At 47.1% G+C, this 18,921-nt stretch overlaps 1 protein-coding gene across 4 annotated transcripts in view; it reads right to left on the reverse strand.

Annotated features, from left to right (window-relative positions):
- The window catches only part of LOC120927445 (synaptotagmin-like protein 5), a 270,163-nt gene that overhangs the window by 28,375 nt on the left and 222,867 nt on the right, over positions 1 to 18,921 (reverse strand). For all 4 annotated transcript variants that reach the window (XM_040338125.1, XM_040338127.1, XM_040338124.1 and 1 more), the window contains one exon: positions 4,807 to 4,985. In XM_040338125.1, coding sequence (XP_040194059.1) covers positions 4,807 to 4,985 — 179 coding nt within the window. The remainder of the gene's footprint in view (positions 1 to 4,806; positions 4,986 to 18,921) is intronic.

The raw sequence follows: 18,921 nt of genomic DNA on the forward strand, positions 1-18,921 counted from the left end.
TGTTTTTGGTTCGGCATAATTAAAAAAAAGGGTTGGGGTCTTCTTTCATTGCATTTCTGCAGGTAGGGCAGACCTTTGAAATAATGGGCTGCCCATTTGGTCGCACAGATGTGAACCAAAGGCTTGTTCACATGTGAGGTTGGAGGGTGGTAAATCCAGGTGGTTGAGCATTTTTTACCACCCCAAACTGCTCCCCCTTTAGCTGCACACATGTTGTGGCTGCAGCTGGAAGTATATACCCCCAGGTGAATGGGGCTGCACTTTAACCACCCCGCAACTGTGCATTGCATGCGATTGCGGTTTGGTGATGCTGCATTTACGGGGTTAAAACAGGTGGTTAGAAGGCAACATATAGCGTTTCGACTCATAAGTCATCATCTGGTCGAAACTAGTCGGGTGGGCCTATCTACGCACACCGCTCAAGTATATGTACTTCCTTTTGATACACGCATTTATGACCATCTAAATGTGAGTGTTCACTTTTTAGTTTTAATTAAAATACTACTCTTGCCAAACGGTATCATGATATGCAAAAAATGTTATTCTAATACGCATGGTACATGGATACCGGACCTCTGCTTTATATATGAATATACGATATACCCATTGATGCTCTGATTGACTGAGATTTCTGGTAAGCCTCCTCTCAACTCAGGTATCCTTTCCACACAGAGGGCTAGATTTCTTGTTGAAATTTTGGCACTTTTTGGACTATATATTTTTTCACTTTGGACTATTTTTTTGTTACTTATTTAATATTGTCACAAACATTTTCTCATTTTATGGACATTGTTCATTCACTAACAGAGGTGATATTATCACGATCAACTCCAGTGATCACATGCTTTATTCAAATGTTATACCCATAGGTGTTCATTTATGGTTTACAGCATAATTTTATATATACACCCGTTTACAAAAATAGCGCTACACTTTTTTTTTTATACAATCCCTCTCCTAGCACATGTTTTTTGGGAGACCCTAGACTTAAAACAGCTTATTTTTCCCTGGATAATGTTGAATGGAGGATAAAGAATAAATCAACTAAGCTATTGGACTTGTGTAATGGTGATACTTTTATCTCTTAATGCATTTCAGGAGTTAAAGGGAGCCCCTATCTTAGAACAACATGATTATTTTAAAATTTGATCCTTCTATGAAACCCGCTTTCCCAAACCTTCAAAATCTCCACTGACCATTTACGAACATATAGGGCCAGATTCATAAAAGAGATACGACGGCGTATCTCCTCATACGCCGTCGTATCTCTGAGATACGAAGGTCGTATCTATGCGCCTGATTCATAGAATCAGGTTACGCATAGATCTCCCCAAGATCCGACAGGTGTAAGTGACTTACACCGTCGGATCTTAGGCTGCAATTCTAGGCCGGCCGCTAGGTGGCGATTCCATTGCGGTCAGCGTAGAATATGGAAATGACTAGTTACACCGATTCACGAACGTACGCTTTGCCCGTTGCTGTAAATTTACGTTGGGAAATTTTAGGGACGGAGCATGCGTAGTACGTTTGGCGCGGTCCCCGCCCCATTTGAATTAGGCGGGCTTGCGCCGGGCGGATTTACGCTACGCCGCCGCAACTTTACAGGCAAGTGCTTTGTGAATCAAGCACTTGCCCGTAAAACTTGCGGCGGTGTAACGTAAATGTAATACGCCGCAGAGTAAGCCGATTCTACCTGAATCTGGCCCATATAATTTAAGTATACAAGAGGGAAAGGTCCTATATCAACTAGGTATAATGGGCCAGATTCAGGTACAATTGCGCCCGTGTAACGTAAGCCGTTTACGTTACACCGCCGCAAGTTTTCAGTTTTAGTGCCCGATTCACAAAGCACTTACCTGGAAACTTGCGGCGGTGTATCGTAAACACGTCCGGCGCAAGGCGGTCCAAATCGAATGGGCGGGTACAATTTAAATTAGGCGCGCTCCCGCGCCGCAGCCAATGGTGAATGCTCCGTTTAAAAATTCCCACCGTGCTTTGCGCGAACTGACGTCATTCATGCGATCAGCGACGTGCGTAGCGTACTTCCGTATTCCCGGACGTGTTACGCAAACGACGTGAAATTTAAAATTTCGACGCGGGAACGACGGCCATACTTTAGACAGCAATACGTTTGCTGTCTAAAGTTAAGGCACCCAAAACGACGACTAACTTTGCGACGGGAAACTAGACTAGCGGCGACGTAGCGAATGCGAAAAACCGTTGTGGATCGCCGTAACTCCTAATTTGCATATCCGACGCTGGTTTACGACGCAAACTCCCCCCAGCGGCGGCCACGGTACTGCATCCTAAGATCCGACAGTGTAAAACAATTACACCTGTCGGATCTTAGGGATATCTATGCGTAACTGATTCTATGAATCAGTCGCATAGATACTCTGAGAGATACTCCGTCGTATCTGAGATACTCCGTCGTATCTCCTTTGTGAATCTGGACCACTGATCTTAACACCTCTACTCCTTTTACGATAAATTACCATATCGAATGGAAAGCTGAAATAAACACACAGTTGACCATTACAGAATGGTCTTTTAGGGGGGTCAACCTACACTTACTAAATCACTGACAATTAATGTAATCTACCCAGAAGTCTCTCCAAACTGCTTTAGGGGTTGTCCAATTCCAGGGACATTCCTCCACATATTTTGGGAGTGTGAACAGTTATCACCTACATGGAAGGAAGTTTTTTCCCTTATCCATAGTCTTGCAGGTAAAAACATTGTTCTTACCCACCTTAACTGTTTGCTATTTCAAAGTGTTCCAGATATACACCCACCTCTTCTATCAATTAATCCACATGATATGTGTCGCCACACACTGGACAATTGTATACCATTGGAAATCTAGAGTTGTACCCTTTTCAAAAGTATTAGTGAGAATAGAAGATATTAAATCAGAGTTTCACCCAAAAATGAAACTTCCGCTTTTCGGAATCCTCCTCCCCTCCGGTGTCACATTTGGCACCTTTCAGGGGGGAGGAGGGAGCAGATACCTGTGTAATCCAGATATTTGCTGCCACTTCCAGGCATAGGTCCCCTCGGCGAGCTACACCACTTCGTCAATCCCGCTGTTTTCTGTGAGACACACAGGTCCCAGAAGACAGCAGGGACCAGTGGAATCGCGCAGTGTGTTTTGGCTTCACTTCCTTATCCCCTTACCGAAGATGGCGGCGCCTCCACCCGAGAGCCGAGGGACAGGTCGGCTTCGGGGGCTGACATCGCGGGCGCCCAGGACAGGTAAGTGTCCTAATATTAGGCAGTATTTCTAGCTGCTGACTTAAAAAAAAAAAATGCCGGAACTCCGCTTTAAGCTCATGGAGAATATTTTCCAAACAATCAATAATACCAAGAAAGGAAATGGTTTATTTAGAGGGCATCAATTAATGCATAGATTTCAAACAGATACCTCCATCCTCCATATGACTGTAACCTAATGTTTATTTTTATATAAAAAATGTCTTTGTTTCCATTTTTTTTTATTCTATTGTTGTTTTCCTTCTATAACAATGACACTTTGTTATTATGCCACATAAGATAGCCATCTGTTTATAAGAACACACATTTTCAGTGTATCCATAGTTGACTACTTCTCATATGTATGTTCTAGGGCTGTTACTGATTAACATTTTTGATTAATTGATTTTTTTAATTGTTTAAACGACTAATTTCGATTAATTATAACGCATATACATTTTTCGGAGGACCACCATATATAGTCCCCACTGTAATATTCACAGACATCTCCCCCACTGTTATATCCACAGACATCTCCCCCACTGTAATATCCACAGACATCTCCTCACTGTAATATCCACAGACATCTCCCCCACTGTAATATCCACAATTACCCTCACTGTAATATTCCCAGACATCTCCCCCACTGTAATATCCACAGACATCTCCCCCACTGTAATATCCAGACATCTCCCCCACTGTAATATCCACAGACATCTCCCCCACTGTAATATCCACAGACATCTCCCCCCACTGTAATATCCACAGACATCTCCCCACTGTAATATCCACAGACATCTCCCAACTGTAATATCCACAGACATCTCCCCACTGTAATATCCACAGACATCTCCCCCACTGTAATATCCACAGACATCTCCCCACTGTAATATCCACAGACATCTCCCCCACTGTAATATCCACAATCACCCCCCACTGTAATATCCACAATCTCCCCCACTGTAATATCCACAGACATTTCCCCTACTGTAATATCCACAGACATCTCCCCACTGTAATCCACAGACATCTCCCACTTTAATCCACAGACATCTCTCTACTGTAATATGGTCCACATCTCCCACACTGTATAGGAAGATTAGTGCTTGCTTAGTCTTACCAGAGAAGCTGGCCGAACACGAGCAGTTGAGGCGTGACGTCAGTGCGCCGCTCTAGGCTCACCTAGGCCATCGCTGGGTGGGCCAAGATAGCTGCCGCTGCGGGAGCTAGGCCAAAGCCGCGGCCTTTCCTATGGCCGAGGCAGCAGCGGAGCTCCGCAGATAACGTGGTTTGCCGACATGCATATGGTGACCAGTTCGGATCATGGATCATTTACGATCCGTTGCACCACTAGTACCGCTAATTTTAATCGATCAAAAAAATAAACGATTAATCAAGGATTTAATCTTTCATTTCCACAGCCCTAGTATGTTCCATTATTGTTGCTTCAAATATTTGTAAGAAAACCTGTTTTTCAATAAAATTGTATTCAATAAAAATATTTAAAATTGGACTACACTGCATCATATAAAAAGTAAAAAATGTTATGCTTACGGGTCTGTTCGATTCTTCTTCTCATCGGCAATTGCTAGATTTTTACAGCTCTTCACCAGAACATTCAAAGCACCAGTTTTATAGCTGTAACTAAGATTGAGTACAAGTTCTCCAGAGACTTTTGCATTATCATAGTCCCAACCTTCACTGTAGACACTTGTCATGCTATTAAGACTTGTCTGCAAAAAGAGAAGGGAGAAAAAAAAAATATTCCATGAAGTGATCCAGTACTTAAAGAAATCGGGCATGTTGTCTCCTAGCATCAAAAGTAAATATTAAACAGTAGTGACATGTTTTACCAGTTGTTAACTTATAGCACAATCATTTCTGAAAATAAATCACTAAAGTTGTTTGAGTTAGAAAAAATACCCATACATCGCTGACTGCTTCCGTCGTTAGGGTGCACGCATGTGCGCCCCCTCTGCTGTCACCTGCTGTAATTGTACACAGCGGGAGCCTGTTAGCAAGTCCTGACCAATGATTCACACCTGGACCTGCTGATCGGCTGTGTACAATCACATCCCAGAGCTTTGTGTTGACAATCAACACAGAGGTGGGGGCGTGGCCGGACTGGGCAAGAAGATGGACGCTTGAGTGCTGAGCTCCTGCCACCTCAGAGCAATCAGCCTCCATTAGCTGTGTTCCGACACCCCACCTGCAATTACCGTGATGGGAACATCATCGAGACACACCTCAACCTCTCGCTCCCGCTCCCCGAGGGCACCGGCGGACTCTCAGGGACAGAACATACCGGACATGTTCCGATCATCAAGGGGGAACATGGCGTCTTCCCGCCTCAACACTGCCCAGCACTCGGCGCCTACCTCTCAAAATGCTGCTTCAGAAATAATACTAACGGCGCCCCCGGTCTCCTCCTTCCCGACACCGGCAGACAACTCACGACCCGATGTCCCGTTGCCTCAACTGAACATCCTAGACCTCCGAGCCATAGCAACGGACATCAAGGACACTCTCTCGGCGGCCATCGCGGATTTGAGAATTGACATCCGCTCCCTCACAGACAGGGTGGCGGTGACTGAAAAAGCTCTAGAAGCCCACGACCAGGTGCTGACCAGAACCACCACCAAAGTCGATGATCACACCCTCCAGCTCCGGGACATCAACAGGCATTTGGAGGACCTGGACAACCGGGGACGCCGCCGGAACCTGAGAATACGCGGCCTGCCTGAGTCGGTGGAAGGGGACCAGGTTCAACGTGAAGTGACTGACATCTTCAATGGCATCCTGGGCAGACCCCCGCAAACCCCTATACCCATGGAAAGGATCCATCGCGCCCTACGCCCTAAGGGCAGAGACACAGACCCACCCAGGGACGTGGTGTGCTGCCTGGTGGACTACAGGCTTAAGGAGGACATCCTGCAGAGAGCTAGAAGCCAGAGGCTCCTACATGAGGGGATCCCGATCCAGCTATACCAGGACCTGTCGGGGATCACGCTCCAACACCGCCGGGACCTGCGTCCACTGCTGGACGCCCTTAGAGCGCAAGATACCCGCTACAAGTGGAAGTACCCCTTCTGCTTGTCGGCTACGCATCGCGGCAAAACAGCCCTGTTGAGAGTCCCAGAGGATCTCCCGCATTTTTGTGAGGCGATGGGCCTGCCTTTGATATCAGTACCTGACTGGTACGCCCCATATCGCAGGTCAGTGGGCAGATGGAGCAAACCATCGGAGGTCCCGATGGACACCCAAGCCACCCGATACCGCAGGCGCAGGTCCCCGTCAGACCAGAGGCACCCTCCCGGCTCCCAGGACCCCAGAGAATCCCGTGGCTCTCCAGCAGCTCCGGGTGCCCGGCGAGCAAGAAGAGACTGCTAAAGTCACACGCGCAGGTACAATGTACAGAACTGTGTCTAATCAATTAGCCCTGTTTTGACTGTTTTTACAACCGGACGGCCTAACTTCCAGGTTTTTACACTGGCTTTGTCAGCGTTGGTTTTGGACTGCCCAGTGGACGTAACCCCTCAGGAGCCCAACAGCGAAGGGCGGTCCCATTATAGAATTGAACTGCGACAGCCCTCTACTCTTCCCGCCTTCTAGCCAGCAAGACGACGTAGAGAACGTCGCGTCAAGCGTCACAGAGCTGCGCAAACTCCACCGCATACTACATTGCCCAAGATGCCGAGCGGGACCACGTCACAAGTGCGCTCCAGATACGCCCAAGCATTCCCCGACCTTGCAGCACTTCCGGTATCACCCGGAGGTCCGCCGAACGGTCACCGGAGTGACCGCCACACCCCAGCGACACCGTGACACTAGAGACTACTCCTCACATCGCAGCCACATGTCAGCACAGACGCTGCCGCCCCTAAACCGGGCGGGCGCTCCTCCACCCCTCGCACACCAGCCCGGAACTCCAGATGATCACCATTGGGACTCTCCCCCCCTCACCACGGCCCCCCGTACACATACACCACTTGGAGGGACCTTCTGCTCTTGGGAACTAGATCCACACCAGCAGACTTTAGAGCGCAGTGCAACATGTGGCAGAGAACCGTCTCGCACTGCCTTCCGGATCCCGGATACATCAGGACATCACGCGGTCAAACTCAGCAGGTCAGCAGCGACCTTGCCTCACTTACCAGGTCGCCACCCTGAAGCTTGGGGCGAGGCGGTAGTACCCCCCCCCCTAGTTCTGGACTCACCATAATAGGTAATACGCTGGGGGGGCTCGGAGTACTCCGGTATAAACTCATGCACTGGGAATTGGGGGGGGGGAGGGGAATATGCGGAATGTTGTGGCTAAATTGACCCCCCCAAAGGGCCCGATTGGGGGTGGACCGCACAGGGCACTCTATAACTCCCTAATCTGCTTACTGTTAGGAATGTCTCTACATGGCTGATAGAGTATGCTTGAGGGCGTCACTGAGGGGCAAGATGACTCTAAGAGCGCAGCGTAGGCGCCCCACACTGCTGCCGGCGGTCTCGCGTCAGGGAGCGGAATATCGGCCCTGCTAGCAACCGCACGTACCCCTGCGGCCGAAGGGTGAGCTCTGGATAGGGCCCGAAGGGCAGCCCCCGATAGGTGTGAAGGGCCCGGGAGGGTGGGCATAGCACGAGTGGGGGCTACTGGCCAATTATGACACAGGGATGAAACCACCTCCTGTCAAAAAAAAAAAAAAAAAAAAAAAAAAAAGGCGTAGGGCATAGACGGACGGGGCTTTGATCCCGCGCGTCCTCGACATACCTTCTGGGAGGGCTAGCACACCCCATAGAACAGACGGATTGGTTAACACACCTGCTCTGGGGTGGCATACAGTTACTCTCGCTTACTTTGGATAGTTATTGTTAGTGTTATATACTGCGAACCAGTTGCTCGGACCCCACCGATTGCCCAGGGCCGGGTCGACCCCCACACAGTGGTGGTCTGGTGTTCTGACACTCCGGCTGGAGTGGAGGAGCACGGTACACTCTGTACCTCACCGATTGGTTCTGTACAAAGTGGGTGACTGGACGTTGTCCTTTCCCCAATCGGTTACATTGCCTGTTAGGCCTGTAGGGCGCAGGCACCTATAGACCCCTCGACTCTTTCCCCCCCCCCCATTCCCCCCCCCCCCCTTTTTTTTTTTTTTTTTATCTCTTCACAGCTCTAAGCAATGCCGGGCACACATACTGACTCACTGCCGGACCAGGGTGGGCCACGGCCCCTGGAACACCTTAAACTGTACTCACTTAACGCTCGCGGACTCAACACCCCCGAAAAACGCTCCCGAATCCTAGATCTGCTTAGAAAAGAGAGACCGCAGATCGCTTTAATACAAGAGACCCATTTCAGGTCCGACAGCATCCCTAAATTACAGGACCGCAACTACCCAACAGCTTACCACGCCTCAAACGACGTTGCAAAGTCAAAAGGGGTCTCCATTCTACTATCCAGACAATGCCCCTTACAAGTTACAGAAGTTCAGCGGGACCCACTGGGTAGATTTCTTTTCATTAAGGGTACCATACACGACTTACCATACACAATCGCAAATATTTATGCTCCTAACTCACAACAGGTCTCCTTCTTCCGCTCGGTTTTTTATCAATTGACTGCCTTCCAATCTGGCACGCTAGTCGTTGGGGGCGACTTTAATGTACCTCTGACACCCGCGCTTGACACATCTAACGGCTCCTCCTGCCTGTCATACAGGGCGTTGCGAGCAATAAAAACACAACTGGCGACGCTCACATTGCACGACGCCTGGCGCACACTCCATCCGAATGTCAAGGATTTCACGTACTTTTCCTCTTTGCATAATAAGTACTCGCGTTTGGACTACTTTTTCATCTCACAGAACGATCTCACCTCCCTAGCGTCCACTACTATTGGGCCCATGCTGCTGTCGGATCATCACCCGATCGCAGTAACTCTGACGATCCCTTCCTACCGCACTAGATCGAGGATATGGAGACTGGATGACTCCCTGTTGCTCGACCCGGACAACTCCAGACAGGCCTCTGAAACCCTAGCACATTACTTCAGGGAAAATGGGGCGGGGGAAACATCACAAACCACGATCTGGGCGGCACACAAGTGCGTAATCCGGGGGGTTTTTATCGCACTGCTCGCCAAACGCAATAAGCTACGGAAAACACACATACTTGCACTAACTGACCGAATTGCGCGACTTGAAAGCGCCCACAAACGCACGTTGGCGACAAACACGTACACTGAACTGCTAGCGGCCAGGGAAGAACTCCTGGAGGAAATCCAGAAGTCTCTGAAACGTAGATACGCCCTGACTAATAAACTCTTCTACCAGTTCGGGAACAAGGCAGGGAAGCTCTTAGCGTCGGCCCTCCAGAAAAAAAGAGCAGCCCATAGAATACACGCTATATCATCCGCGTCAGGGACCACGGTCACGAACTCGGACGACATCGCGGCCCAATTCATGCAATACTTTTCTAAACTCTACAACCTACCCGCACAACCGACCCCTACCCTTGCAGCTACCCGTCGTACGCTTATTGACCAATTCCTAACGGAGTACGGACCCGTCATTGACCCACTGGACGACCAGTCACAACTGGACGCCCCCATTACGATGGAGGAAGCCCAGAGCGCCCTAAAACAAATGAAAGCTGGAAAAAGCCCAGGCCCAGACGGCCTACCGGTTTGTTACTACAAGACTTTTGCCGACGTACTTCTCCCACACTTTCTGACTGTATTTAACGACCTCCCGACCTCCACTCAGCACGCAAAAGACCTACTTAATGCACACATCTCCCTAATCCCCAAACCGGGCAAAGATGCCTCCATAGTATCGAGCTACCGGCCAATCTCGCTGCTCAATGTCGACGTGAAACTTTACGCCAAAATCCTAGCAAACCGCCTGCTCCCACTCCTCCCTACCATCATCTCTCTAGACCAGGTAGGTTTTGTCCCTGGAAGGGAAGCCAGGGACAACACCATAAAGGCACTTAATATACATCACTGGTTGAAGTCCTCCAGGGGGAGGGGATTCCTCCTCTCATTGGACGCGGAGAAGGCGTTTGACAGAGTGGCCTGGGACTACATGGAGGCAGTGCTTAGAAGACTGGGTCTCCCGCCTCGCCTTATCCAGATGATAATGGCACTGTACTCTGTACCGACGGCATGTGTCAGAGTGAATGGCCGGCTGTCAGACGCCTTCTCCCTCACAAATGGCACGCGACAAGGATGCCCATTATCCCCAATAATTTTTGTACTCACAATGGAACCACTGCTGCGCAGACTGCGGGATAACCCAACGATCAGGGGCATTGAGGTTGGCGGTAAATGTTGCAAAGTAGCGGCGTACGCAGATGATGTGCTCTTATTCCTGTCCGACCCTATCACGACCATCCCCAATCTGTTACTCGACTTCCAGAAATTCAAACTCCTCTCCAACCTCCAAATAAATTTCGACAAGTCTTTGGCTCTAAATGTGTCCCTCCCAGATTCATTGGTCTCACACTGCAAGCGATCCTTCCCATTTAGATGGGAGACACGTAGTATTACCTACCTGGGTATCAAAATACCTCCCGACTTAAAGGACCTTTTTGCCCTTAACTTCCTTCCTGCTCTACAGGCTATCAAGGAGGACTTGCAGTGTTGGACCAAGGGGCATATCTCGTGGTTTGGGAGAGCGGCGGTGCTTAAAATGAATGTCCTGCCTAGAATCTTGTACCTGCTGCAGGCCATACCAATTGCTCTGCCACAGTCGTTCCTTACTGCTGTCAAACAGTGCTGCAGGGTTTTCCTCTGGGCCGGCCGCCCCCCTCGATTAAGCTGGGAGAAATTGATAGTGCCAAAACTAAAAGGAGGGCTGGGACTACCTGACATTACCCTTTACCACAGGGCGTGCCAGTTGACGAGGGTGGTGGACTGGCACCTCCATGCCGGTAGCAAGGATTGGGTGGCAGTGGAGAATGAACTTTTATCATTTCCCATCGCCCATCTCCCATGGATTGAGGCACACTCAGTCCCTAAACCGTGCATGGAACACCCCCTAATAGGACCCACGCTCAGGAATTTTAGAACGGTATGCCGTAAATCTGGTCTGTCACCGGCACCCGGGCCGATGACTCCCCTGATTCTTAACCCAAACTTCCCTCCCAGCATTGCAGCTAGCGACCCCACGGCATCCCCCGACCCCACTCAGGCGCGCACCAGTCACTTCTTTCGAAATGGAATCCTGCTTTCCCAGACCGAAATGACCGCCGCGCTCCCGCAGTTGACTATACCATTCTTTAAATTTCTCCAAATAAGACATTTCCTGGGAGGTGCACGGACGCCCATGACATGGTCCCGGGACTTAGCCCCGATAGAACAGATATGTGCCACAAACCGGCCACAACGCCATTTAATCTCCACGCTATACTCCCTACTACTGTCAAAGGTGCCTACCACTGACCAATTCCAATCCTCATGGAACTCAGACCTATCCCTTGACTTGTCAGACGAAGACTGGGACCGCATTTGGGAATATACCCACAAGGGATCAGTCAATGTGTCGGCCCAGGAGAATAGATACAAACTATGCACGCGCTGGTACCGCACCCCGGAAAAATTACATAAAATCTTCCCTGCAGTTCCCGCAGCGTGCTGGCGGTGTGGTAAAGACACGGGCTCGCTCCTCCACATATGGTGGGAGTGCCCAGTGATAGTGCCGTTTTGGAAGGCGGTCCACGAGAGTATCATACAGATCACTACTTATTATTTAGAGTTTGCACCGGCACAATACCTATTGCACCACACAGTCATACCTCGGAAGCACTACCGTAAGTCCCTAACACTACACCTGGTCAATGCAGCCACACAATGTGTCCCCTTGAGATGGAAATCCACATCTGCCCCCACCCTTCAGGACTGGCACCTTCGGGTGCAGAAAATAGACGACATGGAACAACTCATCCATCGTGCCAAGGACACACATGACAAATACCGAGAAACATGGGCATGTTGGACGCACTATAGGGAATCCGGTACCTTGGTGGACCCACCACCCCCTGCAGACGCATCCACGAATCCGCCTTTGGGACAGTGAAGTCTCTGTCCCACAGCCAGATGGTCTCCTGTCGCCCGGTTTGAGGTTCCGGCCACTACCTCGCCTCTCTCCTTTTTTTTTTTTTTTTTTTTCTCTCTTCCCTCTCCTCCCCTATCTCGCTCCCCCCCCCCGCTTCCCTTACCCCCTGCCCACATCATTCACTGCTGGTGTCCTGCTTCGGGGGCCCGCTTGTTTTCAGGATATTATGGTATCGTTTCTATACTGTTCTTTTGTTCATTGTATGTATTCATGATTGACACAGTCTGACCTTACTTATCTGTACCTTTTCCTGTACATCACATGCTGGACTACTGGTTGCATCCAGTAAGAGCAATAGTTGTATATCTTGCTGAATCCTCAATAAAAATGTTTTTAACAAAAAAAAAAAAAAAACACAGAGCTCTGTACAGAGGGAAACCGAGAAACTTGACGGGCGAGACACATCTTTTTCCTCAACAAGTTCCTTGTTAGGCTTGTCGAGGAACTCAACAAGCTTGCTTTGCATACACACTGTCAAGTCAAAATCTCCTCGTTCTCAAACGCGGTGACGTACAACACATGCAATGGCAGGGGAAGTTCGATTCCACTGGCACAACCCTTGGGGCTGCTTTTGCTGATCTCATGTTACTGCGTGTTAAGTAAACGTTTGGTCGGAGACGATTTGCACTTTTCAGTCTGTTACAGCGTGAAAAATGTGTTATCTCCATTACAAATGTTACTTTTACTCCCGTTTCATATTTTATTCTGAGAATGCGAGGGTTTCTTAGCATACACACGCTCGAGTTTCTCGTCGAAAACCAGCCCGACGAGGAACACGACGAGGAAATTGAGACTCCCGTCGAGGAAAAAGAGAACTTGTTCTCTTTTTTTCTCGTCGAGTTCCTCGACAGTTTCCTTGATGAAAAACATACACACAACCGGTTTCCTCAGCAAAAAAGCTCTGCCATCAAGTTTCTTGATGGATTCTGTCGAGGAAACCGGTCGTGTGTACGAGGCCTGAGAGATCTATTAGTAAAAGCAGCACACTTTACACATTTTACACATTTAGGCACACATTAAACCCCTTGATCACCTAGTTAACCTTTCCCCAGCCAGTGTCATTAGTAGAGTGACAATATATATTCGATAGATAGATAGATAGATAGATAGATAGATAGATAGATAGATAGATAGATAGAGGTGTAACTAGAATCTTCAGGGCCCGGTGCAAGAAACCACAATGGGCCCCCCTGCTCCCCTTCCATCTGAGCCCCGAGCTTACTATTTTGGGAGGGTCTCCATGGACATCCTTCCAAAACCGCGCTTCCCGCATACCCCCTGGGGCATGCATCCAGCTGATCACAGTTGCCCTTTACCATGTGATCAGCTGATCACATGTAAACAGACTTGCCGGTTATCCGCAGCCCTTTCCTCCCACGCTATGTCTCTGTTAGGAAGGGACTGCAGCAGTGATCAAATACCACCAAAAGAAAGCGAAATTCGTATGAAAAAAAATGATAACAATTTTGTTTGGGTACAGTGTTGCATGACTGCGCAATTACCAATTAAAGTAGCGCAGTGCTTAATGGAACAAAATGGCCTGGTCATGAAGGTGGTAAAATCTTCTGGAGCTCAGGAACCATCTATGATAGCAATATGGAAACTGCCAAAGCTCTCGACTCAAAGGTACTGCTTTGCTGCCTAGCAAATTTGGACATTACAGGTCTCAGTGCCTTTTAAAACAAGTCAATTCTGTCAGCCTCCATTTTTTATCTTTAAAACAAGTCGGCTCAGCCGCCATACAGGGAGTGCAGAATTATTAGGCAAGTTGTATTTTTGAGGATTCATTTTATTATTGAACAACAACCATGTTCTCAATGAACCCAAAAAACTCATTAATATCAAAGCTGAATATTTTTGGAAGTAGTTTTTAGTTTGTTTTTAGTTTTAGCTATTTTAGGGGGATATCTGTGTGTGCAGGTGACTTTTACTGTGCATAATTATTAGGCAACTTAACAAAAAAAAATATATACCCATTTCAATTATTTATTTTTACCAGTGAAACCAATATAACATCTCAACATTCACAAATATACATTTCTGACATTCAAAAACAAAACAAAAACAAATCAGTGACCAATATAGCCACCTTTCTTTGCAAGGACACTCAAAAGCCTGCCATCCATGGATTCTGTCAGTGTTTTGATCTGTTCACCATCAACATTGCGTGCAGCAGCAACCACAGCCTCCCAGACACTGTTCAGAGAGGTGTACTGTTTTCCCTCCTTGTAAATCTCACATTTGATGATGGACCACAGGTTCTCAATGGGGTTCAGATCAGGTGAACAAGGAGGTCATGTCATTAGTTTTTCTTCTTTTATACCCTTTCTTGCCAGCCACGCTGTGGAGTACTTGGACGCGTGTGATGGAGCATTGTCCATCATGAAAATCATGGTTTTCTTGAAGGATGCAGACTTCTTCCTGTACCACTGCTTGAAGAATGTGTCTTCCAGAAACTGGCAGTAGGACTGGGAGTTGAGCTTGACTCCATCCTCAACCCGAAAAGGCCCCACAAGCTCATCTTTGATGATACCAGCCCAAACCAGTACTCCACCTCCACCTTGCTGGCGTCTGAGTCGGACTGGAGCTCTCTGCCCTTTACCAATCCAGCCACGGGCCCATCCATCTGGCCCATCAAGACTCACTCTCATTTCATCAGTCCATAAAACCTTAGAAAAATCAGTCTTGAGATATTTCTTGGCCCAGTCTTGACGTTTCAGCTTGTGTGTCTTGTTCAGTGGTGGCCGTCTTTCAGCCTTTCTTACCTTGGCCATGTCTCTGAGTATTGCACACCTTGTGCTTTTGGGCACTCCAGTGATGTTGCAGCTCTGAAATATGGCCAAACTGGTGGCAAGTGGCATCTTGGCAGCTGCACGCTTGACTTTTCTCAGTTCATGGGCAGTTATTTTGCGCCTTGGTTTTTCCACATGCTTCTTGCGACCCTGTTGACTATTTTGAATGAAACGCTTGATTGTTCGATGATCACGCTTCAGAAGCTTTGCAATTTTAAGAGTGCTGCATCCCTCTGCAAGATATCTCACTATTTTTGACTTTTCTGAGCCTGTCAAGTCCTTCTTTTGACCCATTTTGCCAAAGGAAAGGAAGTTGACTAATAATTATGCACACCTGATATAGGGTGTTGATGTCATTAGACCACACACCTTCTCATTACAGAGATGCACATCACCTAATATGCTTAATTGGTAGTAGGCTTTCGAGCCTGTACAGCTTGGAGTAAGACAACATGCATAAAGAGGATGATGTGGTCAAAATACTCATTTGCCTAATAATTCTGCACTCCCTGTATTTCTATTCTCACTGGTTACTTTATCACAAAAATCTAACAGCTATACTGAGCACAAGGAAGACAAGCTTCCAATAAATTGGCCTTCTGCTGAGTAATCCATCCCATTTGTATTTTTATAACAGCTTAAGCATTGCCTATTCTTTTTCAAGCAGAAGCTTGAAATCCATCCCTAATCTCCCAAGAGCTTAGCAATAGTCACAAGGTAACAAGCCTTTGAATTAGTTGCTATTGATTTCTTTTAGAAAGACTTTACAGCAGGTGAGCACGCTAATGTACCATCGAGATTTAATCGAGCTGTTAATCTAATCACATTTGTGAGGAGAATGCTATATGTTTAGTGTAAAAACTTCAGGACGAAAATAGAAAGTACAAAATGAAGGGCTTATCAACAATTGAAGATGTCACTGCCACTCCTCTGAATAGCGATTCACAGTGGAAGCGATATTTCGCCTCCCCCACCTGTTTTATCCTTTGAAAGGCTGCAAGTGCACCACAACCAAGTGCATTACACTTCAATAAGTCACAACAGGCAGTAGCACAACCCCTTATATATGACCTGTGTTATCATTTCTATCGCAGCACATGTTCCACCCCCTCCCAACTGTCCCTGATTTTGAGGGACTGACCCTCATTCCCTCTTTCCTCCTTATTTTGGTTTCAACTATACAGTTTTATAAAAAAAACGCACTACTTATCTATCCAAAAGTATTTTCCAGTGCTAAACCTTTCATCCAATTTCTAAATGGCTGAATAAGTAAATTTCAAAAGCCAGTATAAAGAATTAGTAGTGGTAAAAAAAGCACTTGTGGGTTTAACTAATCATTTTTTGGTATAATTTCCCTTTAAGAGGGCGTGGCACAGCAATTAACCACTTCCATACAGGGCTTTTATACACACATCCATACCAGGCCTATTTTGGCACTTCTCTCCTACATGTACAAATCATAATTTTTTTGCTAGAAAATTACGCAGAACCCCCAAACATTATATATGTTTTTTTTAGCAGACACCCTAGGGAATAAAACTACGGTCATTGAAACGTTTTATCTTGCACGGTATTTGCGCAATAATTTTTCAAACGCCTTTTTTTTGGAAAAAAATAGTTTCATGAATTAAAAAAATAACAAAACAGTAAAGTTAGCCCAATTTTTTTGTAAAATATGAAAGATGATGTTACACCGAGTAAATAGATACCTAACATGTCACGCTTTAAAATTGCGCACACTCATGGAATGGCGCCAAACTTCTGTACTTAAAAATCTCCATAGGCAACGCTTTGACATTTTTTACAGGTTACCAGTTTAGATTTACAGAGAAGGTCTAGTGCTAGAATTGTTGCTGGCACTCTAACGCACGCGGCGATACCTCACATATGTGGTTTAAACGGCGTTTACATATGTCGGCGGGACTTGCGTGTGCGTTCGCTTCTGCGCGCGAGCTACTGGGGACAGGGGTGTTAAAAAAATATGTTTTTTATTTCTTTTTTTACATATTTATTTATTTTTTTACACTTTTTTTTTATTTTTTATTATCACTTTTATTCCTATTACAAGGAATGTAAACATCCCTTGTATTAGGAATGTGTGTGACAGGTACTCTTTATGGAGAGATGCGGGGTCAATAAGACCCCACATCTCTCCTCCAGGCTGGAAAGCATGAAATCGGTGAAAAAAAAATCACCGATCTCATGATAACTGTTGCTTAGCAGCTGCAATTGCGGCTTTGTTTACTTACGGGGACCCGGGCGTGACGTCATCACATCGCGCCCGGGTCCTCCGACGGTCATAGAGATGACTGGTGACCATCTGGTCACCAGTCATCTCCATGCTTCCTGCCAGCGCCGGACGATTCGTTCTCCGGGCCCCCGATGGCACGGGAGAGCCCGGAGAAGCACCGGATGGCGGCGGGAGGGGGGCATGTCCCCTCCCGCCGCCTGTAAGAACGATCTAGCGGCGGAGCCGCCGCTATGATCGTTCTTACGTTGTGCAGAATCGCCGGCAGAAGAGAAGGATATCTGAATGATGCCTCTAGCTGCAGGCATCATTCAGATATCCACCCGCAAAGCCCAGGACGTCATATGACGTCCACCCGGATCGGTAGAGGTCCTTTGTGGACGTCATTTTACAATGGGCTGGTATTGATGTGGTTAAAGGGGTTGTAAAGGAAATTTTTTTTTCATAATAAGCATCCTTTACCTGCAGACATTCCTCTTTTCACTTCCTCATTGTTCGTTTTTGCTCAGAAGTTGCTCTATTTCTTCTCTGTTCTGTTCAATTCCCGCTTGTCTGATTTGAATGACCACCGTGAAGGGAGGCTTTACTGCGGTGGTCAGTAACGTGCTCACCCCCTCCTGGGAACTACATCTGTGTGGCAGGATGCTTTCTATATGTTAGGCCTCGTACACACAACCGAGAAACTCGACGGGCGAAACACATAGTTTTTCTCGTCGAGTTCCTTGTCAGGCTGTCGAGGAACTCGACAAGCCAATTTTCTCCATTCCCGTCAAGGAAATAGAGAACTTGCTCTCTTTTTGGCTCGTCGAGTTTCTAGACAGTTTCCTCGACGAAAATGTACACACGACCGGTTTCCTCGGCAAAAAAATATCTCCCAGCAAGTTTCTTGCTGGTTTTTGCAGAGAAACTCGGTCGTGTGTACGAGGCCTGAGAGACTTCAAGGAGGTGTGAATTACTGGGCGTGCCGCAATTCATACTGGGAAATGTAGTTCTTACATGAACAAGCGATGCAAACCAGGAAGTGAATGAGAGAACAGAAACTAGAACGCCGGAGGTGATATAGATGAAGGAATTTAATAGGTATTTACTCGTTTTTTAACAGAATCATTACACTATTCTGTCTGTCTACCTGGCAGACATTAATTTTAGGCAAAAAGGTGTTTTCCTTTACAACTCCTTTAAGACGGCACACATTGAAATGAATGTGTTTGACTTGTCATGTGACATTCTCTGTTGTAAGTCGCAGCAAGTCACAAAGTGTAAACCAGGGCTTAGGCCATTCAAAATAAGCATAATATTTAGTGATATAGCAATCAGTTGCAGAAAATGAATGCCAGCATGAAGTGTCCCAGACTGATTTTGTAGGAAAACTCAGCTTCCCTAGTGAATCTAATAAGACACGTCTTCCCTACACTGGCCACGTTGTAATTCTACTAAAACCTGTTGCAAACCACCAAATACTTGAAATGTCATTCTTTGCAAAACAGTTTACGTATAGAAGGTCCCAGTAAATCTACTCCCTGCT

This window comes from Rana temporaria, chromosome 2, assembly GCF_905171775.1.
Source record: "Rana temporaria chromosome 2, aRanTem1.1, whole genome shotgun sequence".
In the NCBI taxonomy this organism is placed as follows: Eukaryota; Metazoa; Chordata; class Amphibia; order Anura; family Ranidae; genus Rana; species Rana temporaria.